The following is a 19,102-nucleotide window of genomic DNA, read 5'->3' on the forward strand; positions in this document are numbered from 1 at the left end:
GGATGGGTCTTCAGTATTTGACTTCTTTATGCTGCTTAGAGAGGTCCAAAAAATTGTCTGTCATGTAAACTATAATTCTTCTGAATCAGTGTGAGTATGGAAGATCTTTCCTCCTGAGCACAGCTTACATGTTCAAGTTCACAGCTCCAGCCATTTTCTGGTATTTGTGGAAATACTGAAATAGTTGCATGTGTGACTCTGCATGTGCACATTTACCTTCTGAACATTGTTTGCACTGAAGCTTGAAAAGTAAACCTTTTATGTCCATTATAACTGCTGGCTTTTTAAAAATTGAGGAGGCATGCAATGTTTGAAATAGCCAACACCAAGACCTGGTCGATGAAGCTATATTGCTCAGGACTATGAAAAATTCCACGCACTATGCAATGTAGCTAGGTCAACCTACCTATGCTGTAGACACAGCTCGGTCACAGGAAGAATTATTCTATCGACCGAGCTGTGTCTACAGTCTATCACCTCTTGAGGGGGTGGAATTACTACCGTGATGGAAAGTCACCTTCCACTGATGTATAAGTGTCTACACTACAGTGCTACAGCGGCAGAGCTGCAGCGGTGCTGTAGTAGCCCTTGAAGTGTAGACATACCCACAACATCCAAGATTATGCAACTCTCCTCTTTAGCAACTTAAAAGCTTAATGTAACTTATTTTGTTCATATTGGACTAGAAGCATTCAGACAAATGTATCCCATCTGTAACTCTTTCAACAATGTTACAGTTCATTATGTTAAAAGATTTGCACATGTTATGGTTCATAGAAGTCATACAACCTATGAAAAAAGTCAAAATGTAAAACGGCTAAACTTTAAACCTGTCACATAATAAGCAGTTCAACAAAGTCTCAAATGAGAGAATGAATCGAAGTAAGAAAGGCCAAAGTGACATAACATAGGAAAAACAAGTACCAGGAACAGATCGTAAAAACAACAAGAAGATGTAACCAAATTAATACTACTATCTACTTTATATAGTTTGGTTTAAAGAAATGAATTCCACAAATACATTAAAAACCATCACACAGTAGAGGCCTTTATTTCCAGCAGACAAGTCAACACTTCCGTTAGAATCAATTTATCCAAGATTTGAGAGAGAGATGGGAATTAATGACTGTGTTCAGAAACAAAAAACCAAAACACATCAGAGAACACATGCTCCCTAAAATTATACTGTCCCTCTGATGGACCCTTTACATCATGTGACACATCAAAAAGGATGTATTTCAAATACAGATTTATAAGACAGAATGATTTAGGAAAAAATACTCAGACTTCACCAAGTCCTGGAGGCAAAATTAAACTTTAGTTCCTAATCCAATACATGATACAATAAGTATTGGTTCTAATTTTGGAAAGTGGGATTTGAACAACAAATTTGATGAACACAAAATTTAAAAAAAAGTTATTGTAATGACTACAGTAACATCCTCAGACATATTGAAATTATTCTCCCTTGTTATTTTGTAACACTAAGTATATACTGTATAAATACCATCTGTACCATAGAGCTCTTTTCATAGATGAATTTTATCATAACAGGATTTTGTTTTAGTTTTGACCCAGTAATCAAAAATTTCAGAAAGGAACAGGCCAAAATGCAAGAGGCTTTGGTGCCACAATGAGCAGTTAACTCATATTCAGGACTTCAAAAGGTGCCAGTGACTACACAAATCTTATCCCCATCTCAGCGGGTCTGCTAGTGCCTCTTTGTTAACAGAAACACATGTAGTCAAAGAAAGGGCATCTTTCTGTGGGAGGGATGAGACGGAAGAGTATCTTTTTAAATAAAAAAAAAGTGAAGGCAACAAAATCAATTAGTTTAGTGTTCACAGTAAAATGTGCCAGCTTTGTAGTTTCATTTGAAACCAAGAGTAAATCATGAAACGTCATGAAAAATATAAGATAAAAATCTCCTAGAGTGATTATTAGATGAAGTTAAAATTACCACACTAATCAGTAAACCCCAGAAGAAATGCAGGTGTCTCATAGTATAGGTCCTTTTTTAAACAGTGTGCACTTTTAAAAATCAATCCATAAAATCTGCATTTTTGGCCACATTGCACAGGTTTTTTTACCCCTAAAAAATACAGTGTACAGAAAAAAAAACTATTCCCAGTATGAATTTTGAAGTATTAAGCTCAAAACCCAAAAGTTAGAGATCAGCTAAAAGGATTTTAAATTATTTACAAATCCAGCAGGTAGAACTGCCATAATGGCTTCATTTCCATCCTTTCATAGTGGCTTTTATTCTATCCAGCAGCATCTTTGACAGGTATCCACTTCCAGCAAGCTTTGTCACTGATCTTCTGTCATTTTAAGCAATTCCAGAAGGGCCCCAACAGCTCCAAAATAACCCTTAAAAACAGAAACAAGAACTATCAGAAATTCTGAAGTACAACCAAGTAGCACAATACTCAATGTTTTCAGCATTGATAAGGCAGTTAAAAAGATATACATCTTGTGAGATCAGTCACCTATACCAGTGTTCAACACGTGGATTGTAATTAAATGATTTCAGTGGGAGAAGAAAAGGGCCCAGTTGTATCATTATAAGCCTTACACAGCTTGTTGTGACTAACCAAAAGGTCAAAACAGAACTTGTTATGGAACCACTGTAGTGACTCCACACATATGGTAAGACAGTTTCCATTTTAACCCTATTAATTTAATTTTGACATCATTTGACATTTTGTAAAAACAAAATCCCAACCAACCAAAACAAGCATCAGGTCTGAAATGTTGCAGGCATAGTTTTATGCCACAGAAAGTTTTGGGCACATGTATGAGGTTTATCAAATGAAAGTGAATCCAGCAAAATGAGCACCCAAACTAATTACATTTCAGGGATTTACATCTTCAACGCCTCCTGAGTTAAAGGCCATTTTCACAGAACCTAGTCTATCGCCCCCTTTGGCTTTTTAAGAGAAATATTCTCTGTGGCAACTCTGTACACTCAATCATCACAGAAATAGTTTCCTATAACTGATAAGGAATGTAATGGATACATTTCCCTACCTCATGTTCCAAAAACAGAGCCTTCAGCTGTCCTTTGGACCAATAATCCATAGCATATGCTAGCACCTTCATAGAGATCATATTGATTCTGAGAAAGTTTCCTACAAACACCACTCTGTCAATGTTCTGTAAAATAATACAAAGATGAAGAATAAAACTAAATTCAGTACGTGTGCTGCTTTAGACATGCAATTTTATTTCTATTGAGAAAAAAAAACTTGGGAATTTTCAACTTTATACCAGGGTGGATAAAAATCAAAATCGGATTTTTTTTGATAAAATACTTTGAGGAAAAAGCTTATCTAAAGATAGTTTTAATTAAGATACATTATAGCTCAAAGATATCTCATCATGGAATAGGGATTATAAATTCTAATTCTATAGGATGAAATAATATATTCATGTAACTCATTTACAAAACTTTTCTTAGTTCATGGATTAGGGATCCTATTTTATGGGGTTCCAGGGGCTTCTGTATAGATTTAGGTTAATCTTTCTATCTACCCAATGAGATTCAGTGCTCAGTCTAGAAGAAGCCATCAGAGATGCTTAGTTTTGCAGTTCTCAAACTCTGGATGCGTCTCCCCAGAGATAACATGCTTGTTAACAGCAAAAATGTTTTAAAATAAATAGAGGTGAGAAACAACAGAACTCAACTCTATTATCCCTCTGAAAATTTGGGTACACAGAGTCAATCCCTTACCTCTCTCTAAAAGTGCAAAGTTTCAAAGAGTTGAATGAATAGATGATTGTTGGGTGCAGAATAGATTTGGATAAGGAGAAGAAGTCTGGAGATAAATGTGAGAAGCGAGGGACGTATGCTTTTTTTTTTATTAAAATATTATATATTTGCTGTTGAAGAAAAAAATCAAGAATACTTAATGTTATTGTTTTAGTTAAATAAAATAATTTAAAATGTCTGTCTGGTGATGTTCTCCTCCTAATACAGCATGGTAAGAAAATCCTCCAAATATTAATGATTAACATGTTGAATTAGAGATAGTTCACCTCCCAATGACTTCATAAATATCTGCTTCAATTACCTTTGGTAAATGAAATAACCAATCATTCATTTTCTGATATAGCTGTAAAACTAAATCAGAAAAGCTTTCAAAATAAATCACTGTTTAAAAATGTATAGCATGTACCTTCTAAAAACGAAACCTACATCGATCTCTGAGTTGTGAAGAATATGTATTAAGGTTATAACAACCAACAAGAATGGACTTTTATGTAGAAAACCATGATTAAATCGAGTCTTCCTGACTAATGGTTTAAATCATGATTTAAATCAAATCTACCCTGCTTTATACATCATAGCAATGCATCCCTAATTCTCCAAACTGAAACCCCAAAAGCAGTAGGTAGCTGTGTTTACTAAGGAGACAAGTGGCAGCAGGCAGGCAGATTTTATTTGAAGGACAGGATAAAGTATGTCACTAATGTGTTACATACATATAATCACATGGCACTTACAGGATGTATGATAGTATGAGATTTCTCTGAAGTGGTAAAACTGAAGTGTTAGTTAGCAATGCTATTTCCATGTTATATGCAATTACATACGCATTTTTATTAATATTTCATTTATAAAGTGAAGCAGCCTTTGAAGAGTCAAGATAATCAACAAATCCACTTGGCTCCAGGGGAATCTTTGAAGGGCATTTGATAAGGATTACTCTACAGATACAGGTGAAGGACATCTGTCATCATCATTCCCAAACTGTGGTTTCACTCTGAAAAGTGTGGCAAGCCATCTCAGGGCAGGGTAAATAACAAAAAAAGGAGGATTTAGTGAAGGCGTTGGTACAGGCCACTGCGGCCCAACAAGAGGTTACCAGGGTAAAGATGGCTGCCCAGCAAGTCAGTATGCATCCAACAGGAGACGAACCAATTACTGATGAACCAAGCGGCCCAAGATCGAGCCACCCTGAATGAAGCAGTGAACCAGTTAAAAGCACTGACCACACTGACACACGGGCCCTAGGGGATCCAGCCACTGCGGGCAAGCAACTATTTACAGAAGATGACTATGGAAGATGATATAGAGGCATATCTCCTTGCCTTTGAGAGGATGGCACTGCAGGAGGCCTGGCCCCAAGACCAGTGGGCAGGTATCCTGGCTCCAATTCTGTATGGGGAGCCCCAAAAGGCCTATTTCGACATGACCACAGAAGCAGCTATGGATTACCCCCAGCTGAAGGCGGAAATCCTGGCAAGGTCAGATGTGGCGTCAGCCATACGGGCCCAGCGCTTCCATGAGTGGAAATACCAGGACAGCAAACCACTGACACCATGTTTGGCAAAATACCTTGTTCGCCTCAGTAGGCTCAGTCCTTTTTAGCCTTGGAGACTCAGGTTTGGGGCAAAAGTGACTGTAAAATGGCAGGGTGAGGTTCCACATTTATTGTCTCTCACTGGTTTCAATGTTAACTGTGCTCAGTTTATATGAAAAAGCACCGTTTGTATTAATTGTTGTTTTCAAACAAACATACAAAACGAACAGAAAACTACCTCTCCAATTTCAATCTAAGGGCCAACCAAGGTCAAGCCAACCCTTTTCACACATTACCACCTGTAGTTAAGGTTCCTGTAGCCCCTTATGCCTTCAGTTACACCTATGCTACCCCACTGAATCCAATTCTGGTGATGATGTACAAAGAGAAACAGAATCTAGCATTCGATATTTTAAAATAGTTCACACCCAGCAAGTCAACAATTCAACAGCAAGTGGGTACCTGAACGTGAAAAAAACGTATGAGACTCGTTTGGAACTTAGATGATGTATTTCATTAACAGTCTCTGCTGAATATCAACAGAATTATCTCTAAAGATAATGATGACATATGCTTATGAGGCCAGAGACTCCAGAGGGTCAGTTAAAAAGATTTCTTTTCTCCATGACTGTAAAACTTCATTATCTAAATAAAGCTTTTATTGCTAAATACAGTCTCATCTGCACATTTGACTGTTCTTTTCCAAGTAGTTTAGCCATGCTGATATAAATAACTAGACCATGATGTCCTTTAGCACTGTCCAGTGGTGTTGTCTGAAGAGGATGTCACACTCAAAAGCTGCAAGATATTGGATAGTGCTGAAGTACATCATGGTCCAGTTATTTATATTAACATGGCTAAAAGAAGAGTCAAGTGTGCTGATGAGACTAAATTTAGCACCAGCTTTATTTAGATAATGCAGTTTTACAGGTCATGGAGGATAGAAAATTTCTAAATTAACCCTCTGGTGTCTGTGGCCACATAAGCATATATTCACATATCCTCCTATGAACTTATTTGGCTGGAGATGTGGAAAAAGTCAGTATTTTACAGGTTAAGGTTAAAAATGGGCAGCAACATTCTGCATTCCCCAAGCAGACAGTGCTTTCTACTCTGTAAAACACATTTCTTGCAGATGGACGGCAAAGAGATATGCAATACATTTCTGTTAATGCAACACTGGCAAGCTGTTTAGGAACCAAATTTAACTTCATTCTTAATAAGCTTTCCTTCCCCCCCCCCCAACATTCCCAAATATGACCATGAAGTTATTAGAAAATCAAAACAAATGGTATCTGACATGGACACACACACTTTTTATTAAAAATCCTAAACCTAAAAGAAAACTATTCATACGTATCATTCACTATCCTATTACAAGTATGCAAAATTTATGGCAAATTATTTTTAAAAAACCCAATTAATTGGTTGGATAACATTGAAAATCCCATTAAAGATTCCATAGGGACTAACAGAAGGAAATATGGCTACAATAATGAAATTGGCATGACCATTTCTATTTTCAGTCACTTGTAACTTTCTGGAACAATCACCTTTTGGTATAAAACTTTCTAGGCCTGGCTTCTGCCCAGGGATACATTTTGTGTGGCAGTTTAAGTAAAGACAATTCAACCACTTTTGAGTACAAGGAGAATAAGAACACACTACTCTTATATAAAATTCTTGCTACCCTTTTAGCAGTTCTACAGCCAAAATGAAAGTTGAAACATAGCCTTCAACCAATGAGGAATTCTGATGAAATTCAGATTTGATCTGACCAACTTATGACATCCTGAAAATGACATAAGATATACACTGTGTAGTGTTTTTCATTAAACTATTAACAACCATAGCCCAACTGTGGAAGGCTGTGTAGCATATATATGTGTGGCCAATTTAGCTGTACAGTGAAATCTGTATTGATGGTGCGGTATGGAGGACTACTGTACACTTTATATGGTTTGTTAGGTGCTCTGCAGCTAGGGAAGATGTAAAGTACTTTCCCCAGCTGTGAACAGTAGAGGGGGGTCCTTTGTGCCAATCTATGGGACAGCGTTTCATTGACATGTACCCAAAAATGTTCAGACGATGGAATTTACACACTATTGCCAGCTTTATGCAAGCTGTCCCAGCTTTGAAGTCCAGGAGGAAGAATTTTATTTATTCATTCATCATCTTCATATTTAATCATTTTCATTAATATGTTTAAAGCTACAATAACAAGAATCATCAAATCTCATGCTTCAGGGCCTAAACTGGTTTCCCCAGTGAGTCACAAAGGAATCATCATCATGGCCCTGACCCAACATACAATGCTTCACAACAGGCTATGTGCGTTGTTGCTGGTAGGGGTATAGCTTTGCCTTTCTCTGAGAAGATCAAGAACTGGTTATTGGATTAATCCCAACCAGTGAATCACGTAAAGCAAATAGTTTGCTCCTACAACAAAAATATTTATTATTCAGCCTAAGATTTTTCTCTGTACACCTAGCCCATCACATATTGTGAACAATTGTTCTTCCTTTGTGTCATACAACTGAAATAAGCATAAGAAACAAGATCAAAGTGCTGGTGGGGAAAAAAAAAAATCTATTTAGATGTCCTCTATGAAATGCAAGTTATTTATCACATCTGTCCATTTTCCCTAGTAGTTCTACAGTTCATCCAGTTAAAAGAAATTGGGTCAAAAATTTCTTTGTAGAGACGTAACACATTGCAGAGGGTCATTAGTTATCTTTTTTTCTCCTCTTAATGCAACATATATGGATCTCTGTTGTAACTCTTGATGCTTTGATAGCCCTGTACAATGCTGCTTGAACTCCGTGCCACAAGGCAACACTGTAAAGAAGCTGAAAGCAAAAAGACTGTAGAAAACCCTCATGACTGAAGATGACTTTCCAGAAAATGGAGAGTACTTAGAGCTAAAAACTAACTCCATGAATAGTTCTTGACCACCAGGTCATGAAACAAACAAACAAAAACCAACGCAATAAGAACGTTGCAGTCATACTTTATTGTTTATTGGATAATAACAAGAGCTACTAAACCAAGAGATAATTAGAAGAATTGACCTGCTGTATTAATGTCCCTGTGATCTAAAGAGTGAGAACAGCTGGACGGCTCTGGGGATCATTAATTATAGGAGTGTTCATTTATTATAAAATCTTGGTTTTTTTTAAATCCAAATGTCCTGTGCCTTATTGCAAAGAGTATCTTATAATGAAGTTAATAGTAGACTTCAAAAGAGCTAGGAGCCAATATTAAATGTGTGCATCTATCTAGTAGGGCAGTCATTGAATAGATACATAAGCATTTTGCACTTACTGTTTTTGTTATCTATACTGCAGTAATGCTAGAAGCCTCAATGAAACATACAGTGAATTTGCAGACTTACCTCATTCAGTGCACACATGCGAGCAATGGAGCCAATGTTGTTGGTGATAGTGACCAAGGTAGCTCTGGCCAGGTCCTCTTTACTGATGGAATCTCTTTTTTCTTTACTCATCATGTGGCCAAAGCTGTGTTGGAAATATCAACGTCCTTTTTATTCTAAGTTATTCAGAAAGGCTAAATTTCTACAGATCCACCTTAGTAAGCTTATAATATAAACAATTTTGCTTGGATTTGATGCTGTTGACTCTGGGCATAATATTAAGGTTGCCAACCCTCCAGGACTGGCCTGGAGTTTCCTGGAATCAGTATCCCTCTTCCAGTGGTTATTGAAAGCAATCCAGGAGATTTTTTTTTATAGGTTATTTTAAGAAAATGACTATGTCATGTTGAGGGAAGAAAGATCTCCTGGAATAGCTCCAGTCAGAGTTGGCAACCCTACATAACATGGACATGTGAGAAAGGACCTCTTAATAAAGAAAACACAATGGGAGAATACAGTTAAAATGAGTAAAGGTGTTTCTTTCAAAATTAATGTATTTTAAATTAAAATACATTTTATTTTCTAGACTTTGAATATTTTTATACTTTAATAGAAAACAAAAACAGGAGAGAGATCCTAAATAAGAATACCACAATACAGCGAGGTGACTTTTATATACAGACAGAGGACATAGGGTAGGCATTGAGAGCTCAGTTTAGTGTGCACAGCAAATTTCTATTAAGCTCTTTGAAAACAACCAGTTAAATATGTACCTTGATGCTACAGCAGATCCTTGAAGGCCAAATCGTTCATAGTCTCCCCCATAAATATCTTTTACCAGTTTATCAACGTTGGTGCTGTCTCCTTTAGCTGCCATTTCTAGAGCTTCTTCAAAAGTCTCACAGCCAGTCAGCAAACAGCACAGACCCAGGAACGTTCCACCTCCGAGACTAAAATGAGAAGAGTTCTTAGGCACCAGGCAGTTCTAAGCAGCGTCATCCACACATTCTGTCTCCTGTTTTTACTTGCTCTTTGCATGGCTCCTGTCTAGAAGTTCACATCTCCTGATTTGGACCAGTGAGGAGAGAGACTCGAGGCTGCATCTATGGTTATGAGCCATGCCAGGTAGACTCTCCGTGATTAGAAGCCTGGGGAGTCTAATCATGAAGATCTAGCTGGGAGGATTCAAACCACAGGGATGCAACCTACAGCATATTGTGTCTCCCCCAAACCCATGCATGGCCATAGACTTGGAACTACAGCTCAAGCACCTGTGCGCAGTGCTCTAGCCATCTTTCCCTGGTCACAGGGGTCAGACTGGAAATCACTGGTAATCAGCAACCAAAGCACCCCCAAGCCAGGGAGAAATGGGCAAGGAGCAGCCAGAACTGGGCACCTAGCAAGGGACCAGCAGGCCACCCAAAGCATCCCTCAGCTGATAATAGGAAACAGCCAGATACTCACCCAGCCCAGGGCAAGAAACAATCCTAGTAACCAACTGCAGCTCTCCACTCCTGAGCAAGAAGTAGCTGGGCAAAGCCACAAGAAGCAGCCAGGGTTACCTACAGGTGCCAAAGCCAGCAAGGAGCATGGCAATTCTTACGTTTCTTAAGCTTGTTCCATGCTGCAGCCTTGTCAGGCTTCAGCTCAGATAATCAGGACATGCGTTGGTTATGTAAATAAAGTAATGCATATTTATCATATGCATATTAGGATGTTGAATATTTGCATAACAACTCCAGATTTATGAACCTTCAGCCTTAACAGACCGGAGCTCCAACATTTTTTAAAGTTGAATTTGTATGTGAGCTCAATGCTTGTGCAGGGTGAGAGTCCTGGAGATGAAAATCCTCATATATATCGACTGAGCTGAATGTACATATTTCTCCAAACTTTCCTGTCAACATGCCTAAGTCATGGCAACAAGGGAGTAATTTGGCCTATTCACTCCTTGACCTCTTTGCTGAAAGAAGAGTGACAATGAGTCCAAGGTGAGACAGTATTTCTATGGAGTGGACAACTTTCCAACTAGAAAACGGACTATTAATTCATTCCACAAAGGCTACTTGCTGCTGACCTGGGTCAATTTAGAACAAATTAGATAATCTCAGATTTGAATATTCACAACCAAGTACCACTACAGCATGTTTGATGTTTAAGCAATAAGAAATATACACATTGTTCTTATAATTCAGATTTTTGAATTGGTTAAAAAATTATCCACATAACATACAGGATTGTGGGCATAATTCTCCTCTTACAACTCTACTGAAGTCAATGGCGTTATGGTGTGTAACAGGACATCCAAGCCCTACAGCTTTACGATCAGTTTGTTTGTTTGTACTGTATACTTGGAAATGAGACAAACAGTTCAAGGCTACCAAATGCTAAAGGCAAAGGAGTTTTCAAATTAAAGGTCTCCTGTGCATCCACACTGAAATTATTATTATTATATTATTCGGGGGGGAGGGGAAGAAGCAGCACACACACTCTCTTACATAGGCTGAAGTCAAAAACATGTTCTATATCCTATGTGTAATGAAAAACAGTGAAATTTTCAGTGTGACTTCAGTGTTTAAGTGATCTATCCATAGGTCTGAACATACATTCAAGCTTTAGGAAGAACAGACCATTAGTGAGTTACATATCCTTTACATTAATCAAAAAGAGGAGTGGGGAAGGCAACAGAGCATTGCCACAGATTACCCATTAAAAGAGTGGGAGAAAAGATGCAGCACTGGGAGGTTTTAATATGAACGTTGGACTGACAATGAAGGGGGAGTCATAGAAAACAACAAATACAATTAGAAATATTGCCAAATCCCAGCTTGTTTAATCCTCTCTAGCAATGATAAATGTCTCTTTCTTCAATTTTGGGGGAACTACTGTACCAAACTTCATATTTTTTTCATACTATTCATAGAAAAAAATCAAAAAGGATGTTAGCAAATGCTTCAATAATTTAAAACCACCACCACCAAATTTTAGGTTTAATTAATCTTATCCCCAATATTCATCACATATAGGAATACACCAGACCCTCACTAGAACGCGCATTTGTATAGCGCGAATTCACATAACACAGTCGTGGCCATGGATCCCAAATTTAATTACTTTAATTGCAATTCATTTTAACACTGTCCCAGCTATACCACGATACCGCACATAGATCCCAAATCCCGTGTTCTAGCAAGGGTCCGATGTATTTTCATTCCCTAATGTATGAATTGCTATAATATTGTGTGCTTAGATACGTTGTATAAATCTGTTAGTCTTTAAGGTGCCACCAGACTCCTCCTTGTTTTTGTGGATACAGACTAACACGGCTAACCCTGATACTTTGTATAATTCTTGTCATTTTTCTAGATAATTAAAAAATTAATTTCCCGCTGCTTAAATAGATGTACTTAAATAGTCAACAGCAAGTGAAACAATGTAGTATTTTGGTTTTGACAATGCAAGCATCTTCATGAGGAGAGGGCAACTTAAACATTCAGTTGGGGTCCCTGGCAGAATCTCCCCAGCAGAAGCTGCAATGGATTGATGCATCTCCAAGCTGTCCTCTATGGAGGGACGGGGAGAGAAGTGGCAATAATCTGACCCTGTATACATATGGTAGCATCCTTACCTGGTTCCTGTAACTCTTTTATAGTTGTCCTTGGAATACACTGCTAGGATGCTGACCCCTGAGCCTATGTTAACCAGCAATATTGGATACGGATTATCAAGGCAGAAAGGTTTTTTCTGACATTGTTCAGGAGCTGTGGGATTTTCAAAATAATAGCACTCTGGCTGGCCATTAAACCCAACCGAATCAACATACAGCAGGCCCTGGATCAAGCAGTCCAGCTCATCCAGTTTATGGAGCTGCAGATCAGCAATCTGGAAGAGACCAAGAAGTTAATAAATGAACGTTTGTTAGTTCAACACATGCAACACAGAGAAGGGCAAAAGGCTCTGATGAAGCACTTTGTACTGTTTGGCTACTTTAATGGTGACACATTATGCAACTCAAAGTTCTATTTAAGCCAGAAGTCATGTAAAAATAGATTGTTTGCCCAACAACAGGCATATCACAAAATTATCAGTACTATACAGTACAATAGCAGTTTTCAACCTTTTTTCATCTGTGGACCTCTACAAATTTTCGAATGGCGGTGTAGATCTCTTTAGAAATCTTAGACAGTCTGTGGTCCCCAGGAGTCCACAGACCAAAAACACCACTGTTCTTTGGTAACAACCACCTTTTGCAGATCCCCAGAGGTCCGTGGACCAAAGGTTGAAAATCACTGCAGTACAGGCTTCAGATTCCCTTTGCCTTAAAGAGATTTTCTGGACTACTTGCATGGCAAACTGCTGCCACCAAATCAGAGTTCAGATTAATCAGAAAACTCTCCAGGAAAACCTATTCTGCAGCTGTTTTACAGTATCCAACAGGCAGAGACAGCAGCATTTCCCAGGATGCACCTATTTATTTATTCAGACATTCAAATCAAACATTCCATTGAAATCTAAACTTAAGTAACTTCATAGCTAAAATACCACCATCCCTTGGTCCATGCTTTATAAAACAGAAAGTAGGGGAAAAATTTAAATGTGTAAGATGTGCTAGTGGCACATCACAAAATACAAAAACATTATTAGTAAGGATTTACATTTCTACAGCACTTTTTTATCCAGAGATTTCAAAACGCGTTTTCTTCCTTAGATTATACAGGTGGATCAGTTTAGGATGTCTCATAAAAACACATATTGGAAGTCATTATCTCCATGATTTAAATGTAAAACTGATCCCATGTGCACAGAAATAATACTTGATAATGAAAGAATAGAGCAAGAAGAGATATAAAAATAACTTGTCTAAAAAGGATCTTTTCCTATGAAAACATCACAAGCCACCCATGACTGGACTCAAGCTTGTCATAACCTATTACTTAATAGGCTCAGACTGACAGTTGCTTCCTGCTTGTATAATAGAACAGTTCTGTGGAAAGTGTCTCCTTCAAAATGACACAGGGGTTGAGTCCATATCAGGGGAGTAAACAATACGGGGGAAGGATGCAGAGAGAAAAAGAAAATATAACCACCCCCTGCTCAGGTCTGTGGGTTGCACTGTTTACATGATGAATGAGGAGAATGAAAAGGAGCTGGAAAAACTAAGATTTTAAAGAAGTTTTATAAAAGTAGCCTTATAAAGCTGCTTTATAAACATGCTGATTTGGAACAATCCCCAGTTATTAGATTGCCACTTCTCTAGTTGAATGAAGAGTAACCAGAAAAGATGTGCTCCATCCTGAGACAGTTTAAGATGAACCCCACCATCCCTCATTAATTACAGAGGAAATAATTTTCTTGGTTTTGCTAAATGCTACCCTGAGGTTAACTTTTCATTGCTCCAAATTCAGAGCAAGGTTTCCCACAGTAACCATAACCCTCTCCCAATATGTGCATACATTATGATAAGGGTCTTTCCTGACAGTCACACGACACAGATGCAAGGTGGCAAAATGCTGCATACTGTAGACGCATCTGTAGACAGATGCGATATACACAAATAGCAAGGAAAATTCACTTTTCTCTATATTGCTGAAGGAGTGGAATGAAATACAGTTACTTTCCAATACACTTTTTTTTTGTAACTCACATTGTTCAGTGCTGTGTGAACATGCTGCATAATGAACATCTGATATAATAGGTATTAACAAGGGGGCCACAATTAGTGGTTATATGACCCTTTATTCTGACTTTCAAAAACTTGTGGACTTAAAATCTCATTCAACATTGCACCAGAATAATCATCTGTAAATCTGTAAATGTGTGTCTCCAATAAGTCAATTTCATATAATGAAAAGTATAACTAACACAACCCTAAGAATGAAATAACCTTAAGTATCAATATCAAGAAGAATGTTGGGAACAATTATGATTCTGATAGCAAAAATTCTAATTGCTGCAACTTTTGGGATCCATCCAGAGCTCCATTACAGACAAATGGAATGCAGGGGAAGTAGAGGAGCAGCTAACAGATCTGCTCTCGGCACCCAGGGGATGCAAAAGTTTCAATCCATGGTAACAGGGAAATGGGAATTTCCCCTGCTCTCAGGTGTCTCTGCTAGGTCAGTTGCTGCACATTCATCTGAAAAAAGTCCTTCCCCTGCTCTCTCTTTCACAATATTCCCAGCAAAAAAAAAAAAAAAAAAAACAAAAAACAACTTACTAGAGAACCATTATTTTACCTCCTTACAAAACATTTTGTCACAAGTTTTGTCCCTCAATTTAGCAGGCTGAAAGTTCTTTATAACTGTTAATTATTTTAGCTTCAGAACACCTTTATGAAGCAAGTATTACTTACTCACATTCTACAGATGAGGGAATTGAATTACAGAAAGCTTTATTTGCCCAATATCATACCACAAGTCAGTGGTAGCGTGAGGGAGAGAACCAGGTCTGTTCATTAACCAAAACCTATCCTTCTTCATAGAAGTGACTCAAGTACTTTGCCCACATCAGAAAATAGATCTGGCTTTAGACCTCAACCATGGTATTGAGTAGGTCCATTTCTTTGCTGGTGCCATCATGCTACCCTGACACATTCTGCTCCAGCTTGGCTTTCAACCTTCCAAGTCCCAGTTTTGCTGAAAAAGACCCAAAGTTTGACCACCGCCCCAATATCATTTTAGATGGGAGCTGAACAAGCAAGCAAGACTCTTGAGGAGAAAGATTGGAGCTTGTGTTGTTTACAGTGAGTTTTACTTGTTTAAAGGGGAGCCATTTCTTGTTTGTTTGTTTTTTACTGTACTGCACAAATGGCTTTGTTTGGGACCTCCTATTTTATTTTTATTGGCGTGTTTTGGAAACAGTTATGATGGCCACCAAACAGAGAGGTTCTTAAGAAGGCCCAAAAAACCATCAGGCACAGGAAGTTATGGACAAGTTTATCTCAAGCTTGGAAACTAGTGTGATCATAGAGGGAGCAATGCCAAATTCTATGCCTTCCCCACAATAGGTCATTTCCAAAGATGGGCAGGTTCCAAGGTTAGACAGAGGAGTACAGGGGTATGCTGGAGAAGTCAACGGATGCTACAAAAGCCAGTTTATAGAACAGAGACCACTCCATCTCCATGCCCATCCCCAAATATAGTATACCCGCTCAAAGAGTATGTTTTTCAAATGCTTTCATCAAGGCCTTTTTGGCAGGTGTACTAATGAACAAAGGGAAACCTGGTCAGACCCAAAGGAGGTATAAATTGACTTGACTCCAGGGAGAAAGAGATGATACCAGACAGTTGTCACCAGGGAAGTGGCAGCTGACAGGACCCTGACACTGTGAATAGGGCCTTTACTGATTGATTCCCCCCACCAGTATAGGGGAACATTTCTTGCTTTTTTGGGAAGGTTTAACTCCTTGACAGTAGTAAAGTAATTATCCACAGGAAAGTCTGACCATACTGGATTAGAGTTGAAATTTCTTTGCAAGACAATGACGTGTTTGAGGCCAGATCTACACTACAGAGCCATCCGATGAAGTGAGCTGTAGCTCACGAAAGCTTATGCTCTAATAAATTTGTTAGTCTCTAAGGTGCCACCAGTACTCCTTTTCTTTTTGCGAATTGGTACAACTACATCACACAGGGGTGTGAAAAATCCACACCCCTGAGCAATTAAGTTATACCAACCTAGCACCCCCTCCCCCGGCGTACACAGCGCTACATCAATAGGAGAAGCTCTCCTGTCGGTGAAGCATCATCTTCACTTGAGCACTACAGTGGTGCAGCTACATCATTTTAAATGTAGACCTGACCTCCGACTCCAACAACAAAGAATAAGATGACACAGCTCTGTTCAGGAACATCAATGGATAAACCTGAAATATTTGCAAGGAAATAGGCAGGTCCTAATGAGACCATCAGGGCAGAGATGAGTATATGCTTTTAAGTCAGAAAGACACACACATACAAATTCAGCTGTATTTGTGTTTTCAAAACCAATTCAAACAGTTACTAATTTTTTGGGTGTTCTATATAAAATCTGAATTTTTAGAATATAGAATTTAGAATATAGCTTAAAGTTACAGTTGTTCCTTTTTGAACTAATTCTTGGAAATATGTAAACTTATTTCTAATATTTTATATTTTGCAAGTGCATTTTTAAACCAAATTGTACCAACTGCAATAGCCCCAATTGCTACAGCTCCAGTTTTTGTTATGCCTTCTCTCTCTTCCAGGCCTCACTCTAATTTTTCCATTTGCTTTTGTATAAAAGATCATAATATACCTTTTCCATCTATCTCCCTCTGTCAGAAACCTCCATAGGCACCTGGCCTTTGGTTCTTCTCCCCAGGCACAGTCTGCCACAATAACTCCTCCTCATCCCGCCCTCTTTACCGGCCTTTATCACTCCAGGTACAGCCCTCCCCACCCTTTAATTAGTCTCAGTTGGGCCAAATAAACACGGACACTGGGAGCTGGGCATGGTCTACTCACAGGGTCCAGCTACCCTGTGACCTATTACTCATGAAGAAGTCGGTGTAATACAGACCAATGAAAAATGGTCAAAACTGGAGTGATAAACTATGTAAAGAGAAACTGCCAGCACAGCTAGCTCCCAAGAACAGCAGTGCTGCCTGCAAGTAAATGCAACCAGTAAAATCATTCAGGAAAGAAGGAAAAAGGCCAACCTGAAAATTTTGCCATATTACTGACTCATTCTTGCTCATGTTCCTCATGGAGTATTATATATTGCCCTCTGGCTGATAAGCCTATTTCTGTGGTTTCACTTAAGAGATGAATGGATCCAACTGGACCCTAGAACTCCAAGGAAGAATGGTCAAATGCCAGGAGCACTGGGGGATTATCAATCATTTTTGCCCAGGACCACGGGATGGTCCCCAGGTACTCCTTTCTCCTGCACTGTCCTAAGTCACCAGGGTTTACAAATGGCCTACATCAGAGAGGGAGGCTAGACAGCAAATCCAGCTGACTGTGGCATTGAAGATTTTTACCTGCTTCCCTGTTTCTGAGACTCAGGTCTTGTCTACATTACCTGCAGGATCAAACGGCAGTGATCGATCCAGCGGGAGTCGATTTATTGTGTCTACACTAGACACAATAAATCAACCGCAGAGCACTCTCCCATCGACTCCGGTACTCCATCGGAGTGAGAGGCACAGGCAGAGTCGATGGGGGAGCGTCAGCTGTCAACTCACCGCAGCGAAGACACAGCGGTGAGTAGATTTAAAGTACATCGACTTCAGCTACGTTATTCATGTAGCTGAAGTTGCGTAACTTAGATCAACCCCTCCACCACACACAGTGTAGACCAGATCTAAAGCTTTCATTTTCAGAGGTGATGAGACCTTACAGTTCTTTATTTGGAATTCCAGGTGCTTAGCACCTCTAAGAATCAGCCGTTGCAACTCAGAAGTGGAACAGCTCCAAATGGTGAGCTATTTGCTGATGGTACAGGACTACTTTCAGGCAGGCAATCTTCTTCAGTGTAGCTCTACCTGGCATTGAGTTTTTCTGGTCCTCTGAATCGAGTATCTGAGGAAGAAGGTTCAAGTGTGTAGTTTCTGCCAGTTGAGTACCACCCAGTTTTGCAGACAGATTCTGGATGAGGTTTGCTGATCACATGCAACAGTCCTTTGTCCCTTTTGATTTGTGGAAGCCAATGGGGAGTGCTTGGACCCATTACGGCAAGGGCCAATAATGCAGGAAAAGTGTTTCTAGGCCCTAGAAGCTATACTATACCACTTCTCCGGTGGTCCCATAAACTTCGGCAAAAATGAAGTTTGATTTTAAAATGATGTTTTAGCCCCTAACATTTTGAATATGTTGAGATAAGGGAATCTTTTTATTTTCAGTGTAATATTTAGTCAGTTTTATTGTTTTAATTACACATCTACACCTGGATTGGATGGGGTAGTAATATACTATCTGTAGCTACTCACCACTTCACCTATACCTGAAATTAAGAACATATCACCCCTTCCTAAGAAATCTTCACCAGCTTCCTGTTTTGTTTTATGAATGTGGCAACCATTATTCCAACTGATGGAAGAGTAGGCTGAACAGCAGGACCAATCACTGTGGAGAGATATGAAATGGGGAACTGAAAAGTTAATATTTGGGAAATGGAGAGAATAGGAAGGAATAAGGGTACTTGAAATCAAATCTGTGGAAAATATTTAAAGCTAGAAGGGAGATTTGGAACCTGATTCTCAAACAGGAAAGTAGTAGTGGGGAATAAAAAAAAAAACAGCAGCAATACTAAAAGTTAAACTACTGCTTTTGGATTTGAACATGTTATTTTGCAATAATATGGCAGACACTTTCCCGCTAGAGCTATGCAATCCTGAAGGACACTAGGTTGTACAATTCATGGATATTTAGAAATACTGTTATGAAATACAAAAATAAATGTT

At 38.7% G+C, this 19,102-nt stretch overlaps 1 protein-coding gene across 4 annotated transcripts in view; it reads right to left on the reverse strand.

Moving 5' to 3' along the window:
• Positions 1 to 19,102, reverse strand: part of PANK1 (pantothenate kinase 1) — a 37,659-nt gene that overhangs the window by 120 nt on the left and 18,437 nt on the right. For 3 of the 4 annotated variants that reach the window (XM_038411618.2, XM_038411620.2, XM_038411621.2), the window contains 5 exons: positions 12,308 to 12,561; positions 9,453 to 9,629; positions 8,701 to 8,824; positions 3,031 to 3,156; positions 1,028 to 2,370 (listed from right to left, as the gene is read on the reverse strand). In XM_038411618.2, coding sequence (XP_038267546.1) covers positions 2,311 to 2,370; positions 3,031 to 3,156; positions 8,701 to 8,824; positions 9,453 to 9,629; positions 12,308 to 12,561 — 741 coding nt within the window. In that variant the 3' untranslated portion in view covers positions 1,028 to 2,310. Of the gene's footprint in view, positions 1 to 1,027; positions 2,371 to 3,030; positions 3,157 to 8,700; positions 8,825 to 9,452; positions 9,630 to 12,307; positions 12,562 to 19,102 lie in introns of those variants that run through there. The other variant, XR_006282551.1, reaches the window with a different exon arrangement.

Source organism: Dermochelys coriacea, chromosome 7, assembly GCF_009764565.3.
Source record: "Dermochelys coriacea isolate rDerCor1 chromosome 7, rDerCor1.pri.v4, whole genome shotgun sequence".
NCBI lineage: Eukaryota > Metazoa > Chordata > Testudines > Dermochelyidae > Dermochelys > Dermochelys coriacea.